The sequence below is a fragment of the Mauremys reevesii genome, linkage group 19 (assembly GCF_016161935.1).
Source record: "Mauremys reevesii isolate NIE-2019 linkage group 19, ASM1616193v1, whole genome shotgun sequence".
NCBI lineage: Eukaryota > Metazoa > Chordata > Testudines > Geoemydidae > Mauremys > Mauremys reevesii.
In genome coordinates, this window is record NC_052641.1 from 22877569 (window position 1) to 22894430 (window position 16862).

Here is a 16862-nt window from a genome sequence, read left to right on the forward strand (position 1 = left end):
AATGCAGTAAATCAGAAAAACATTCTGAGTGAGACCTTTGCAGTTACTAAATTGGCTACCTTGTATTCCCAATAGACTGTAATGGCTCCGATCTATAGACTAAATAGAATAACTAGAAGAAAGCCAAAGGCAGAATCATCCATATAGTATGTATCCATATGACTACCCGAACAGCCTCAAAAGTAGCAATTAATATTGGATACACACTGCTCAGACACAGTTTAGCATTCCCTGAATTTTACTGTTTAAACACAAAAAAGAATGAAATTCAGAGACAATAAAATGTCATCATCATAAGGCCAAAGCGCTGGCAAACTTAAAACTGCAAGAAATTCAGATTTAAAAATTACTTCAACTCTAGTTCTATCCCACTGTGCCTATACTTCACGCTGATGACATGTGCTAACCATGTGTCCAACGAGAGACCTTCGGTTATTTCCCTGAGAAGTTACCAGAGGAATATAATGACAATTTGCCATTTGGAGCAAAGTTCACTGTCATTACTGTAGGTATGATCAGCCAGTTTATGCAAAGCCCCCTCCCACAATGTCTTGGCACAACGGGCAGGCGAGGGACTGTTGTAAATGGAACACTCAATTTTCTGGCTTTCGTGGGTTTAAGTCAGAGCCTTAATGTATTTGAAGATAGTTTTTTGTCTGTGAATATTTATAACAGTGTGAAAAATCCAGGACAGCTGGTAATGCATTTTGAAGTGTGCTAACAACACTGTATCAAACAGCTTTCTATTGATCACATAATGCTTTTTGTGGCTAAGTATTTCATACATAGCGCTTATACATTTTGAATAAGAACTTCAAGTACCTTTTGCTTCAAGCGGTTTTTCACCTCTTTTATTCCCATTTTTGCATGATCTTTTGCCTGCATGAAAAATTAATTTAAGTTAAAAATCCCTTTCTATTTCCAGCAGCGACCATGCTCGATTTAAATCCATCAAGACTCACCTTCTCTGATTATTGAAAATGGGAAGGAAAAATTGGATCATCAAGTTGAAAACATAATGGCTATAAAAACAAATACAAACCTAAGAGGTTAAAAAACCTTTAATGATACTGCAAAGATTTTGTTTTCTCTGTTTTGATGGCAGGGATTTTTGTTCCCCCACCCCCCCCAGTTCCTCCTCCATGATTTTTCCTCTCTCTAATTATTTATCTCTGCTGCATGGTGACAATTACTAGTAATAGCACAGCTGTAAGCTTCCTCACTGCAGTGCTCTGAATACCAGTTACATTTTACTAGGGCAGGACCTAAACCTCAGGACCTTTGTCAGGCTGGAGGCAGGCAATAAAGGATAGTTTGAATAGACATCTCACTGCTTTTTGTCATATTTCATAGAATTCAGTATTAAAGAGATCCTGACTTGCTTCCATATATTTTAGCCCTCTGCAGTGAAATTATCAGTTATAAACCACGTTACAATACCAGTTATTAGCTGTTTGTTAACCAAGCATGGAAAGATTTTCATTTAGAAAACAACCCAAGAAGCTTGGCTCAAAATAAGCAGGTATGAAAAATCTCTGGGGAAAAACAGACATTTACAAAAACTGGAACAATTGGCCAAATGAGAGGATTCCCTCATTTCCATGTAGCTACTCGCAGGGGCCCAGGGATAACAATGGATTTCCAACCGTGTAATGATGAGATAGGAGAGGTGTTTAGTACAGAATATAGGGACCGGCCCATGGCAATGGTGCTATTTACTAAATAGGAAAGCAACGTCTGCACTCTGAAGATAAATCACAAGTCAATCTCATTTTCTGCTACAGTCTAATTAGTATAAAATGTTTCAAACTGGTATTTCAGTTAAAGAGAAAATATTTTCATAGAAGAATAGAAATTAAAAACATTTCCTGATACATGCTTAGTGGCCTAGTCTCTAGCACTTTATTGTTAATATGCATTTATCTTGTTCAAATAATTTTGTTAGTATACAGAAAAAACTTTAATCTGTGGATTCATTTAAAACAGCATCATAGTTAGATTCAGTTGTCTGTGTCATAAGACAATACCCAATACTTACAAACTTATAGACAGTCTTCATGGCCGGGTTAGCCTTGGTCTTTACTGTATTTATAATGGCTCCACTTCCTTTCTGTAATTACAGTAACAATGGAATCATTTTCATTGAGGCTGTTTAAGCAAATGTCAGCCCAGAGCTATTATTTTAAACAGGAAATAACAGAAAGTATCAATTGTGTTAGTTATCAGAGCAATATGCCTAAGTGGTAATTTCTTTTTATTTGCGGTTACATAATTCCACTCTCTCACCAAGGATTAGATACTACTTTTTCCAGGGCAAATCTGATCCATTTAAAATCATGTTTTAGGACAGAACTTTGCAATATAAAGGTTTCAGTTTCTCATAATAAAAATCACTCCCTTAACCATATCTAGGTTTCTTCAGAGGTCCTCTCACTAAACAGTGTCCATAACAATTCTTATCACCCTCAAGGGTATCCTGCATATTGCATTCAAGTCATAAACATGTTTAGTACTAAAATACCCGCCTAGCAGCTCAACGGGAAAGACTTGTACATTAATTGAAAAAACCCTACTCTCTGCAATGCACTTTCCTTTTCATGCCCTTGTTTTCTTTCTTACAGATTCTGTATATCAGGTATGCTGCCTTTCTTAATATCTAAATACTGGGATAAGGGAAGAATTTAGACAACATGAAATCCAACTACAATTTTAGCATAATTCCAGAAAAGCTGAACTACGTGTAGAGGACACACTAAAAGGCATATAAGGCTGAGATATGTCAGACAGAATAATCTATTAGGCTAGTTAATGTTTTGTTTATCTTCTGCACACCATTGACTCTTGCTGCATAGCACGTTATTTGACAAATAAATCTTGTGTGAAGAGCAGATGGATAAAACCCATGGAATAAAATCCCATATAATTCCATGATAGTTTATCCTAAGATAGAATTATTTTTTCAGAAGTATGCCAAATTTTGCTTCAATGTATTGTAATATTTATTATGTTATTACACAACATTTATCTTACTTTAACAAAAAAAATGGTAAACTACTGAACATAACCACTTGGATTTTATATTCATTCATACCAGTCCTCTCTTCTCCTTTCAACATTTTGCATCCTATATATATAAACAAGTGTGATAATTTTTTAAAGCATTATTGGTATTTTAAATGTATTTAAGGCACAAAGATCAAGATCATTTTGTTTGTGCATTAGAGAATTATACTCATAATAAGGACTAGAGAAAAATGGGATAATATATTTTAAAAGGTGAGTGCTCGCTAAATAATTAATTATTTTCCAATCACACACAGCCTTAACTATGGATAATTTTAATGCATCACTTATGGTGGGAGGGACTCTTTAAAGTCAGTTCCCAATTATTAATCTAAAATCATCATTTATTATTCACATAAAGTGACAAGTTATTTATAAATATTTATATAGTATACTTAATTTATATCAATTCAACAGAGCATTAGTCTAAGCAGACACAGATAAACTCGTTCGGAGCCTATATTAGTCTACAAAAAAAGAATGCTGTCCCCTAGTCAGTAATTCACATTGTTCAGCTTTGTGAACAGCTTTTCACGTGGCTTAGGTTTCCACAATAATATTAAAAAGAAAAAAAATGAACTAAGTTCAGACTAGGCAACAGCATATATCTACATGCCTTTCATATGGCCTCCAAGATGCTAAAACAAGGATTGAAAAAATATGAGAAATATAAGCTCAGTTTCTCTATTTTTTTTCTTACTATATTTTCCCTTCTGTTCTTTACTCCATATTAGGAGCACATTATCTTTTAGCTAGGTTAGTTTTATCTGGTATCAACTAAATATTGCGGGATAGAAGCTGATCTTGCTCACGCCAGTGAAGTTTAATAGTGGTGCAATAACTGAATTTTCCAGTAAGAACGACAATGATTAGAATACTTTATTCTTACCCTTACTGTAGAGAGCCACTGATGGTACAGTCTGTCACTCCCTGGTGATATAGAGAAAAATTCTTTATTGATAAGAAAACGGGATACAAATGAGAAATGCTGGCGTTCAACTGTGCCTAGTGGTAGTAAAGGATAGATAATTTAGAAGAAGATGTCTACCCTTTTCCCCTTCTGGGAACAGAATAACCAAAAATTAACAAGGTAGCCAGTGGGAGAAAGAAAGATGGGTAAGTGGAATTACTATTTTTCCAGGATTTTTTCCATATACATTTGAGAAAGTTAATGATTTTTTTTAATGGTCATGAAAAGAAAGAGAAGGTGTCAATGGTTAAATCCAACGTTTCTCAATTCTGACATGCAAGCCCTGTTCTAGTCTTGTGTTAGCCATCTAACCAGACAGTACTGCTCAGAATAAGGCAGGGATTTATAACGCCCAATAGACAATGAAGGATATATTTATTTATCCAAGTTGGGATTGAGATCTCCAGAGAAAAAAGGACAGTATCCATCACACACTTCAACCCATATAGACTGAAGCTGCTACAATTACTCAGGCGAGTGATTTCTCTGACCTATTAAATCACAAAGTATAAGGTGTGGGATACTATCCAAAACCAGTGGAATGAACAGATATTTCTTACCAGCATATTCTCCCATATTTATCTCTTCTTCAAAAACATCACTGAAGCCCTCTCCAGAGTTGAGACGATCAAGACGTCCATCAATAAACTTTAAAACAGGGGAAGTATAATAAAAATGTGTGAACAGATAAAGCATTCAATTCTATTGCACTTCAAAAGATTATTCTGTACTTTCTCCAGAAGGACAAAGTTCCAAAGTCTTTGTGGGGGACAGCCTTTAAGTAGGTAGAATGGAGAAAGGAATATCACTTTGCCAACCAGTATGACAATTCTTTATTTCAAAGAGCAGTCAATGATATGGTTTTTGGCCTTCTTGAAATGGCACAGTAATACTCTAGTTTATACACTGAAGCTTTCAGACACATCAGCTCAAACTGAAGCCAATGGGAATTTTGCTATGGACGTCAATGGGAGGTGAACATAAATTATAGCTATTAAAATATAGAAATTGTTATAAATTGGGTTTAATCCATGCCAGAAAATAAAAATTAAATTACTGTTGAAGGACTGATATATATCTCAATTACTAAATTAAGGAACTAATTTTTCTGAGTACATGGTGAGGGTAGATCAAAGAACATAGGAGTAGTGTTTATAAGAAAAACAGTTCTTTTGTGAAATAAGCTACCACCATGCTGAAGCAATTAAAACAATACCTGCTTAAAGAGCTGGAGCTGAATAGCATTCTGAAGAAACTGCCTCATGGCAGTAGAACGATGAGACACAAACGTTTCTTCACAAAAAGTGATTGGCTCCTCCTGTAAAGTTCAGAGCATTGGAAACACTGAAAAAGCTTTGCTTGAGTAACTGAGTTTGCATTTTATTCTATTTCTCTTTGGAAAAAAATTAAAGACAAGTCTGATATAAAGTTGGATAAACTACAGTTCTTCTCTCAGTTCACACATGAGAGAGAGCAAGAAGGGACAGAGCTGCCTTTAATCATGTTACTTAGAGATAATGTACAAAAATTGTGCACAGTCAAGATAAAACCCATTTGCTCTCTGCACATTTTGCTATGATTGACTGGAGGGCTTTCATTCCCCCAAAAGGCACCTCAAGAAACTGACATAGAAAAAGTTCTCTAGTTTTGTGTATTCAAATCCTCAAATACCTCAAAACTTGCTTTGAATAGACCCAGAGAGTTAACCTGCACAAACAAGTCTGTAATTTCTGCTTTGTGTTCTCTCCACAGTTCAGAAAGATAAGACTTTCATATCCTGAATTGAATGAAATTTTCCTTTTTCACAGGCTTGTTGGCAAAAGACAGAGACTGTTTTGAAGCTCTACTTTTATCTTATTTTAATGAGTTATGTTAATGCTGAAGTCTGCTGTGCATCTGCCATAAGGGCACAAATTTCCTCCACATTTAAATCTACAAATTCTCAGCATAGCGAGTAAATACGTTTATTAAGTTTCAAAAATGGCAGTAACAAAGAATGATAAAATTATGTTGATGTAAAATTAATGCTGAATTCTTTTCATGCTCATATAAAAATATATTCAGGGCTTTTCATCTGGAAAGAGTTTAGAGTCTATACTAGACAGCAGAATGCCTGAAAGACAGAACTCCCCCTTTAAGAGCTCATTTTGGTTTCAATTCCCCAAAATCCTTCAGTTTAGGAATCTGAACTATTGGTGGCTGTGTTATGTCTCAGTCTTAACACAATAAGTAAAGTAGCAGCCACTGAGAGCTGAGGTGCACAGGAGTTTGGAAAGTGGGAAAATCTATTAGACATATTTGGCAAGGAATTGGTATTTTTGCCCAATATGATGTCCCCTTGTAACAACTTTGCATATAAGTAAAATAGTTACTACCTCACTTTGTAAAGGACAGAGTCACAATGCCACAGATCACTACAACTAGAGACAGGTGATCTAGAAAACAGACACTACAAATGCTACACAGCACCAAATGAACTACAAGGGACTATTCTCTTCTGGACACACGGGAATGCCATGCCCCCATTATTATTAGTTAAGCTATAGGTGTAAGGCTCTATTTATTATTGGGATCAGAGAGTGGGTAGCTACAGTGTCAGTAACAAATGGTGTCACAAGTAGGATTCTAACAGTCTACTTGACCAGTGTAAACAGGGATTTGACCTGAGAACCCAATTACAAATGCTTGATAAAGGCTCTGGTTCACTGTTTGTAACTGACATGGCCAGGGTCCCAATGTGAACAGGACACGGAGTTCTCCACAGAGAGTAGCATGTGTGTCTATGTACATTTACTCTGTGATCAGAGAAAACCCTGAAGAAGATTTGGCTTTCATTTAATCCTTCACTTCAAAACATTTGAAAGGAGAACAACCAACTTACTCTTTCATAGCCTATAAAACTTCTGAGGCTCTCACAAAGATCACACAGGATAAGAACTCTTTGCAAGGAGCAAACCGCTATCAAATAGAAGTTCATTTTGCTCCATTTTATACAACATTTGGCACTATGACACCACATTTGCAATATGACACAAACTCTGCCCCATTCAACTGAAATGATCTGCTATCCCTACACACAAACATGGAAGCAGAGGCAAGCCTGGTATAATGTTAACACACTTTCTTCCCCCAAGTAGTAATGATTTACTTAGGTGGCCTGGTTGACAGACCTTTTGGCTTCTGTAGAGCCAATTCAGGCTCTACCTTTGCTGGACGATAAAAAAAAATCCCAACAAACCTACTTTAATCATCCAGGTCAAGACGTGAGTTTTCCGGCTTAGATCCCATTAGTACCAGTCATCCTCCATGACCTGAAGGAGAGTGAAAACTCATACTACTTAACCCCATCCTCAGCTTCATTACAAAAAGAAAAGCTGGATTACAGGACTGTCTTCTTGACAGATGTAGTCAATTGTAAATTATACAGCTAATCAGCTCTGCTGTCACTGACAGGTGACATTGTGCAACGGGGAAATTCTAGGAGGTGCAGGTGTTTTGTGAAAGTAATGGATTTGCTCAAGCATAAGACCATAATTATAACAACATCAGCTAACAACTCTTTCATCTATTTAACTTGCAGTTCCCAGCAGTAAGAATTTAGGTTTTGATCAATCTAAAATGTAAATGTGTGTTATTCTCTTTTTCCACTTCAAATTCTCTAAAGAGGCCAGGATCTGGCATTGTGGATGTGAGAAATGCGTGCCTATTGTAATCCTGGGGAGGATGTGAGAAATGCGTGCCTATTGTAATCCTGGGGAGGATGTGAGAAATGCGTGCCTATTGTAATCCTGGGGAGGATGTGAGAAATGCGTGCCTATTGTAATCCTGGGGAGGATGTGAGAAATGCGTGCCTATTGTAATCCTATTGCAAATACACCTCTACCCCGATATAATGTTGCCCTCGGGAGCCAAAAAATCGTACTGCGTTATAGGTGAAACCGTGTTATATCGAACTTGCTTTGAGCCGCCAGACCGTGCAGCCCCGCCTCCCTGGAGTGCTGCTTTACCGCATTATATCCGAATTTGTGTTATATCGGGTCGCGTTATATTGGGGTAGAGGTGTATGTTTAAAGTTTTGACACAGAAAGAACTTTCTTTTAGCAAAAGAAATTATGCACAAATTCTAAAGAGATTTTGCTTATAACCATATATACAAGGGGGGACATTTTCAAAGGTAAAACTGGGAGCTATGTGCCCATCTCTCACTGAATACCAATGTCCTTTGTGTCATTGGAAATCTCCTCACAGCATAATGAAGATCATTAAGACAGTGTAGCTACCTCATGACCCTTTATAAGCTGAAGGATCCAGGGCACTGCTCACTCTGGCCATGCAATTTGTTGTCAGCCTTGTTATTTTTAAATTGGCAAGTCAATTGTATTTTAAAATAATGTTTAATTCCTGTTTAAGATAGCCTGCCCTAAATGAAGAGCTCAGTATAGTACAAGTACCATTCCAAAAGGATTCACTTTACACTGTTCTGGAGTGCTGCAAACACTGTCAATGTCTTCCAAATGCTGCTGTTTATTTTGGAAGCCTGTAGCCTATAGGACTAACCTGCTTGCTTACATATTTTATTTATATATATATATATATATATATATATATATAGAGAGAGAGAGAGAGAGAGAGAGAGAGAGAGAGAGAGAGTTTAAGTATTTGATTTATTGTAATAGGTTTATATATTTATATTAAAGTAAATTTGGCTGTAATGCAAGAGACCTACAGGCCATATCCTGTATATTAAGCTAAGGCAAAGTTAGCATATCTATATTAAGACCTTTTACTCAGAAAGCAAAGTTGACCTATATCTTGTTACCTAAATAGATGAGTACCCACGCCTATGTCCATGACCTTTTATTTAGACCAATAGACAATGGAGAATGGCATAGGGGGGTTTTCAATGTTGTACCCACAGACTTAACAAGTACACCACAAGAGCCTGATGTGCGTACATATCTGTCATCAATACGCACATATATATTAGACTATGGGGTAAGTGTACCCTAACATTTCTGTGGGTGAGGAATGAAATCTGGGCATAAGAGGAAGGTTTTCCGGCATTTGCCCTATAAAAGAGGTGACCCACCTCAATAGAGTACTTGATTCTCACTTACTCCATTCTTACTTACTCCATTTCTATTCTAACTTATTCTCTATCTATTCTATCTAGCTACACTGACTGCTGCTCTTAGTAGGCTGTACTTGTTCTTCTTAAACTTTAAGTATCAAAGGAATTAGGCTAAGCTTGGTTTTCCTAAGCTTTATTCTTTATTAGGTTTTGATTTTAAGTTTAAGTTAGTCAAGTAAACCCTAAGTTCACTTTAATAGCTTGTAGTATTAGTTTCTTCTAAGCACTGCATCCCTCACTTAAGAATTGAGAAACCTGAATCGCAATGTTGTTTCTGTGTCTCTTACCACCAGGTTATCAAGGAAGGGTGTGAGTATATTAACCAAAGCTTTGTTGCATATAATACTATATTATCATATGTATCTTTTGAACAGCAGTAATGCAATTGTAACTTTGTAACTCTGGGTATTTTACCATTTACTTACTATTATTGATTTTAATAAAAAGGCTTTAAGGCTACATCTGTCTCAATGTGAGCTTCCTGTCACACCCCCGAGGGTCCTTTGTAAATTCTGCGGCGCCTGATTCAGGACAAGAACTTTTATCTTCTGATTGAACAGACTGGCGAGCCTAAAACCCATACTAATTAATATTAGTGATAATTGTTATTATTATTATTAAATTAAAATTAAATAAAATTAATTAAATAATTTAAATTCCCATATTATCCAAATTAATATTATTACTACACCCTAAATCAGGCTACAAGCTGCAGGGTAAGGTGAAAGAGAAAAGCATGCATTGCCTAGCTATGACACCCTTGTCTTGTAAGGGGATCACTGCTTCCCAAAGAGGAAAATGTTCTGCAAGTGGCTATAGGAGCAGCAGCACTGGGGACCTCTGTCAGCAATACGAGTATTGTATCTGAAATGGTTGACTCAGCAGAGTAGCAGGGAGGCCAGTTGGCTGGTGCTGGCAACAGCTACCACATTAAACACTACAAAAATCATCTCAAAAGAAGGGAGGCAAAGGATGAGGGAGGCTGAAGAGAGGGCAGGATGGTGCATGGCACAGACAAAGCAGCTAAAGAAGGGAGACATGAGGAAACGAAAAAAAAGAGGACAAAAAGCCACCTGTGAAGGCCTATGGATACTAAGGAAGGAAGGAAGACCGATCCACTTGGTGAAATCACAAGAGTGCACAGGCCTAGAAGTCCCTTCTCATGCAGAGAAGAGGTGACACTTATATGAATGTCAGTGGTGTGGGCTAGCATAGCTGTTGCTGTAACTGCTGGAGAAAGCACGTCTCATTAAACTCCAGTTTGAATTATTATTTCAACGCTGAGGGTCTTGCAAGGAGAAATGCAGCTTTACAATTTGGTACCTAGGGTAAAAAATACTGGAGACCTGTTCAGAGAATCCAAAAAGTTATGCCACTGAAAAAATTACTAGCATCTCCAGCATTATCATGGACACTATGTGGTGTGTGTTTCTGAATTTCATGCTGGTGTGTACATGTCTTTAAACAATGTAGCCTCTCTAATAAACACATAAGCCATTAGAGCTGTTCTGTACCGTAGTCATTAAATGAAAAAGTGGCTGGAACAGGGTGACAGTTTGTAGACTGTTGGTTAGTCACTACACAATTTCAATATGTTGTGAATATAGCAAAACCCAAATATAGAGCAAGAGCAATGAAACTATACTGCAGGTGTAAGAGATTCAGATAGCATTGTTTTATTACCTTGATGTTACACATAACAATAGCCTTTAGAACACTGACTATGTTGTCAATGACAAAGTGAAACCTGCAGTGATACTCTGGGAACTATCATCCCAAACTCCAGCCAGAATTAGAATGAAACCAAGACACGAGTATCATCCTACTAATATGCAACAACAACCCAAGAAAGGCAACTCCTCTGCAGACCTTACAAGAACTGTGAGTGCAATGTCAAGAAAAGATTAGTTTATCATAGCTGGAGACAGATGATCTCTCAGTCAGCAGGATTCCATACAGACAATTTTAAGTTGGCAATAGATACATAAAGGGCAAATGGCTCATTTCAGTTTCTCTTTGCAATGACAAAGAACCTTGCCATAACCAGTGCATACATTCAGCACAAGAAGCTCATCTCTATCTGCCTCGGTCGTAATGGAATCAGGAGGGCATGGATCAAATACATCCTAATAAGCAAATGATACCATATTTTATTAGCAATTCAAGATACTGCTCAGGAACAAAGAAATCACTCACTCACATATTTAACCACATTTGTCATAACGAACAATAAATTAAGAACCAATGCTCAAAAGAGCAAGACCAGTGCATTAGGTTCATTAGGATGCCACCAGTTGTGACAAATTTGGATTGCTAACAGAAGCTACTTAAATTACTTGAAGGCAAAGAATAGGCTTTTGCAAAGTATACTTCATATTTACCCATTCAGGCTGTACCTTCCCTTGCATTCTTATGTATACACAATCTCTATTATTTATAAGTGTCCTTCAGTCAAATATCTCAAAGGAACAATATTTTAATAAGCCAGATTGACCAAATAGTAGTTCTCTCCAAAAAGAGTAAGAGAACACTGATGGGAGAGTGTCCATCTTCTCCAAAAGGTTTCACCTCAAAGACAGATCTTTCTTATCTTCCTCCTCCTCATGCATGAGGGCTCTGATGACACACAGCTGTACCCTATGTTTTATATTAACAGCCAGCAGAGTCCCAAAAACATGCCAATCCCTGAGAGAGATCAGGACTTGGGTGAAGATCACCTTGTTCCAATTGAACCCAAGCGAATGATGCTGGTTGGGAGACTGAGCATTTACAAGAACTTGCCAGGACAATGACTTCCCCTTCCACTGCAGCTATCTATTAAACTGTCTATCCGTTAAACTGGCATGTTGCCATGGAGTCCTACTGAACTTGTCGCTCACCCTGCAACACCAGGTAGAAAGTGTTGAGAAATGTCTTCTTCTACCATAAGTTTGTTGAGAGACTTACTCCTTCTTCTTGGACTTGCGCCCGGCTACTGTGATCCACGTATTCACTGCATGAGACTGGATTACTGTAACACAGCAGTCCATTTCCCACACTGCTTCCTGGCTGATTCAAGGCCCTGGGCCCCATATTCAAACAATCAATCATTCAGGCCCCAGCTATACTGGCAACCACTCCTTTATTCACGATCCAACAAGACAGCAGCACTACTCTGGAAGAATGTAGCTAACAAAACCCAGAACAAAGTGCATAGAAGCCAGAGATAAAGCATTCCGTCTGTGGAAAGTATCATACCCACTTTACAGATTAAGAACAAAGGGACCAAGATAACAAGTAACTTGCACAAAGTCACAGAAATCTCTGGCAGAGTCAGGAATAGAGCCCCAATTCCTGGAGTCCTTGTACAGTGCCTTAACAAGACTACTACTTCCTCTTCCTACTTAGAGGTATGTCAATGCACTCATAAAAGATGTAATAATATGGATTTACGAGCAGAGAGTCTTTAGTGTGATCAGAAAGCAAGCCTCAATGTCACTACCTGTGCTAGGAATGCACTCTATGCCCAGCATATACGTTACTGCTACACTGTCTACTTTACTTGTCTACATTGATACTTATTATACAAAATCCCTGTGGCCTGTGTGCAATTTCATCATTACAAATTTCAGCTGGCAAGGTAATTTTGGGCCTGATTCTGTAATCATTCCATATGCAATATTCCTATTGAAGTCAATGAGTGCTGCATGCAAAGCAGCTACCGATTCAAAGCCTCTATAATGAAAAAGTCCTTTTCTATTATATCCATTGTGGGAGTACTAGTGACACTACAATGAAGGAGAAAAATTACAGGGTTGTGACTCATGTGAGCTATTATCTACTATGACAAAATATTATGAAGAGTGTGGGCTTGAAAATACAGATAAGCCACACATTTAAAAAAAGGGTTGACATTTGAACAAAGAAAATTTCAATATATTAAACAGAATGTTTTGTTAATAGAAGATACTGTATAAGGTGATCCACTTCACAAATGAAAAGTAGGTGGACAGGATTTAGAGACAGCCTATGTTCCCAAAGATCAAGACTGGAGATATTTTGCTTTCCTTTAATTTCTTAGATGACTATATCAAGCCTAAACTCAGTCAGATTATACTCTGTATGATCACTGAGGAAGAACTGCACTGAAGAAAGTAAAACTCCTTTCCTTCCCATGGAGTGACTCAAGAAAGGACTCAGATGTTACCTACTGATAGAAAAAAGTTACAACTAAAACATAAAAAGTTCAGAATCATCCTCATATCTTACTCAATGTGAGAACAAGAGAAACAAAAGGAGGAGGAATAAAAACCATATTTACAACCTTTCATCCTGTTAATTCAACCAAGAACCCAACATCAGACATTGTGTTCTGCTGGGGACCTCAGAACAATATTGACAGTGTCACTCTCCAACATCAAAATGCCCGAGGGTTCAGAAATGAGTAGTGAATTGATACACATGAAAAAGCAGAAGAGAAAAAAAATGCATGTGTTGTGGGGGTGAGAGGGAGGACAGTCAGAGATGTAAGAGTACTTGAGTTTTGGAGATAAAATATCCAAAAGAAATAAGGCATCAAGAAAAATTCCCAGTGTGGACATTTCTAATTGCACAAATAAACTGCTCTTCAATATAGTGTATGTATTTGAGTCAGAATAAGTTCCTCAATTAAGTATGTAACTTCTACATATGATGATACTAACACAAGAATCACACCTAGCTTTGTGCTGGAGTACAATGGCTGTTTTGAAGGTTGGAAGCATCATAACATCCCACCAGTGGAAGGTAGGGGGTGGGGGTGGGAGGACGACAAAAACTAAGGCTAGCTTGAAGACGAACTTGGGAAGAGAGTAGAGAAACTTCAGCTGTAAAAGTAGCATGTAACAATCCTCTTCTGTCCTAACCCAATAATACAATCCTCCCCACAAATAACAAAAATCTAATGGAATGAAGAACATATTTTAATTTTCACTAGCTAGGGACACCTAGTCACTCATGGGTTTAATAATATGTGAAAATAAAAGGATGTAATAGCAATGAACCCTCTCACTATAACCATGGTAATAAAAATGTCTATTATAAAGCCTGTAGTGCAGCCTGATTTGTCCTCATGTTACTTGTCCTGTTAATTGGGTGGGGAACCCTCAGCAGGACACACAAAGGAGGAATTTGAAAATTCTAAAGGCTAATTGACAATGCAGCAGGACTGTTATTCCCAGGAAAAAGGATGGTTTAGAGGAGAAGCCTGTTTAGAGGCTGAATGTATTAGGTCCTTTGGGAGGGTTAATCACATTTCTTCTGTTCTAGTTACGTAACGATCTCTGGGGAAATCCAATCAGTCAATGAAATAAAATATATTTACTATAGGTATTTATACATGTGGGATTCTGTGACCCATCAGCTTGGGTCACTGGGCTGTTAATAGTTACGTGACAGCATTCCTTCATGGGGATGTGTAGAGCTGCTCAATCATTTCACCTATGCTGGATCTAAGGCAACTGCCCATTTATTATCCTTATCAGAATAGAAGAAATGTATAATACATCTCTCTGCTTAATACACAGGAGAATCATGAGATCAAGTCCAGAATGACCCTAGACACTTTTCCTTAGAAGTGGAAAAGGGATAGCAAATAGCATTCATTACATTAAAAAGTAAGGAGAAATGTCTTATTCCTTTTCTAATGTTCGTACACTCATTATTTCCCTAACAGAGAGTCAGATTCTGTACCTGAAGCAAGAAGGTAAGTGTCACTTCTAGTCAGAATGGAATTCGTTGGCAGAATGGCAAGAGCATGTAGCTATAAACTACAGGGAACCTATTTCCATAGCCAAAAAAAGGAGTTCATCATGATATCTCTACTTTCCATACACTTTTAACAGAGCTCCTGCTTTATTTGAACCAAGTAGAAGCTCTCGGTCTTGCCTTACAAATAGGCTTCATTTGTTTTTGTCATATCCAAAAGCTGCAGACCTTTTATATCCGGCCTGTTTTCTTCTTTTTCTCAGGCTTCCCTGTAAAGTGACTCCGCCTCCTCCTCCTCAGCAGAGTATCTCACCTCCTACAATCTCTCAACTACTTCCTTATCTCCAGCCTCCAGAGAGACTGAGAGGCTTCCTAACTCCATGCTAACAGTATTAACATTCACTGAAAAAGAAGATGCCTCTTACTGTCACTAAATTCTTTCCTGAAATGGCCCTATACAGAAAAAGCTATATTCAGTATGAAGGCAAAAGTATATTTCCCTTTCCCCACTTCACGCCTAGGATGTTCCTTTGTGCTTAACCCATGATGAAGTAAATGAAGGGAATTTGTTCTGCATTATTGCAGAGCTCACTGTAACACTGAAGTGGAGCTTTGCAGAAGTGTAATTATTTAAAATCTGGCCATGTGACTCCTCCCCACTCCCATTATTCCATCCTCACACATTTCCAACATGAAAACTGTGCAAGATTTCTGCGCTTTTTTGCAAGAGGAAAAATGCCGTCTAATTAGACCACATGTGCAGAGAAGCATCTGGCTCAGAGCGCAGCAGTTTACACAGCTCCTTGAGTTGTCGTGGAGACAACCACATGACCAGCTTAGAGCTGAAACTCTGGGGCATGAATCCAGATGCACTCCTAACATATTCTGACAGAGAGCAGATGGGCAGCTATTTGCAGGGCCAAAAAATGCCAACTCTGCTCCCCTCCAGACCTGCACGCCCTCAATGATCATTTTCATCTCGTAAAGTTGTTCTTATCTGCCCTGGAACCACAAGTTTTTTTTCATGTACAAATCAGGGCTATAGCTGCCATGAGTGCAATCAGAAAACTGCCTAAACTTAAACTCTTCCACATACATCAGTAAAAGCACTAACAATTCATGAAGTATGTCTCAGATACCTGCTACTTCGCTCATTTTGATGATTCTTGTACCCAATTCAAAGTACATTTGTGAACAAATGCCTGCAGATTTCTGTGACTCACATACAGTGAAGGATTATGTACAGTTGGTGAGACCTGATGCCAGTTCAATTATCACGAACATATCAAAACTAAATCCTCTCTGCACTAGGGCAAGATTTCTTTAAATACACACGTTTCTAAAGAGCAGAGACACCTTGTTAAAATGAGTTTGACATCTGTCACCATATTCTCACAGCAAGGTCATGTGCAAAAGTACATTTTGTATATTACACTGATTACAAATACTACTAGTTAATAGCTAAAAATGCAAGAAATAACTTGTATTTTGCATTTTTAATTTAAGATTTTTTCAAATCTAATTCTCTTGAGGTTTTCATCCCATTTCTTATTCTAGTCTGCTTTACACAGGAGATCTTTGCAACACATGATAGAGTATTTCCTATAGTTGAGAATATTGCAGGAGGAAAAGAAGAGTGTTAACAGATGGGATATATCCAGCAACAGATAATGTAAGCGATGATTGTACATGGTTAAGTGAACTCAGAGCCTCTAAAAAAGCTAAAAGATGACAAAACTTATTTTGTCTTACCAGCTTCATACTGTGTTATGTGAAGAAATATCCACTCCTATCCAAACACAAACACAGAGCCAATGAAAGAAGTAGCAGATATGACAAACCATGTACTACAGACAGTTATTTTGAATCATGAGAGGAATTTTATATATACAGGTGAAACTGTTAACATCTGTAGCCATTGTAAGACCCCATTTTCAGTTGCTTATAACTTTGCCAAACTGTTTGAGCTGAAAT

General features: G+C 37.6%; 1 protein-coding gene across 8 annotated transcripts in view; it reads right to left on the bottom strand.

Moving 5' to 3' along the window:
- The window catches only part of DENND1A (DENN domain containing 1A), a 367825-nt gene that overhangs the window by 73155 nt on the left and 277808 nt on the right, over positions 1 to 16862 (bottom strand). For all 8 annotated transcript variants that reach the window (XR_005589908.1, XM_039506504.1, XM_039506501.1 and 5 more), the window contains 5 exons: positions 5250 to 5351; positions 4594 to 4681; positions 3953 to 3993; positions 2039 to 2110; positions 823 to 879 (listed from right to left, as the gene is read on the bottom strand). Coding sequence is in view for 7 of the 8 variants with exons in the window: in XM_039506504.1 (XP_039362438.1) it covers positions 823 to 879; positions 2039 to 2110; positions 3953 to 3993; positions 4594 to 4681; positions 5250 to 5351 (360 nt within the window). In the remaining variant the exon portion in view is untranslated. The remainder of the gene's footprint in view (positions 1 to 822; positions 880 to 2038; positions 2111 to 3952; positions 3994 to 4593; positions 4682 to 5249; positions 5352 to 16862) is intronic.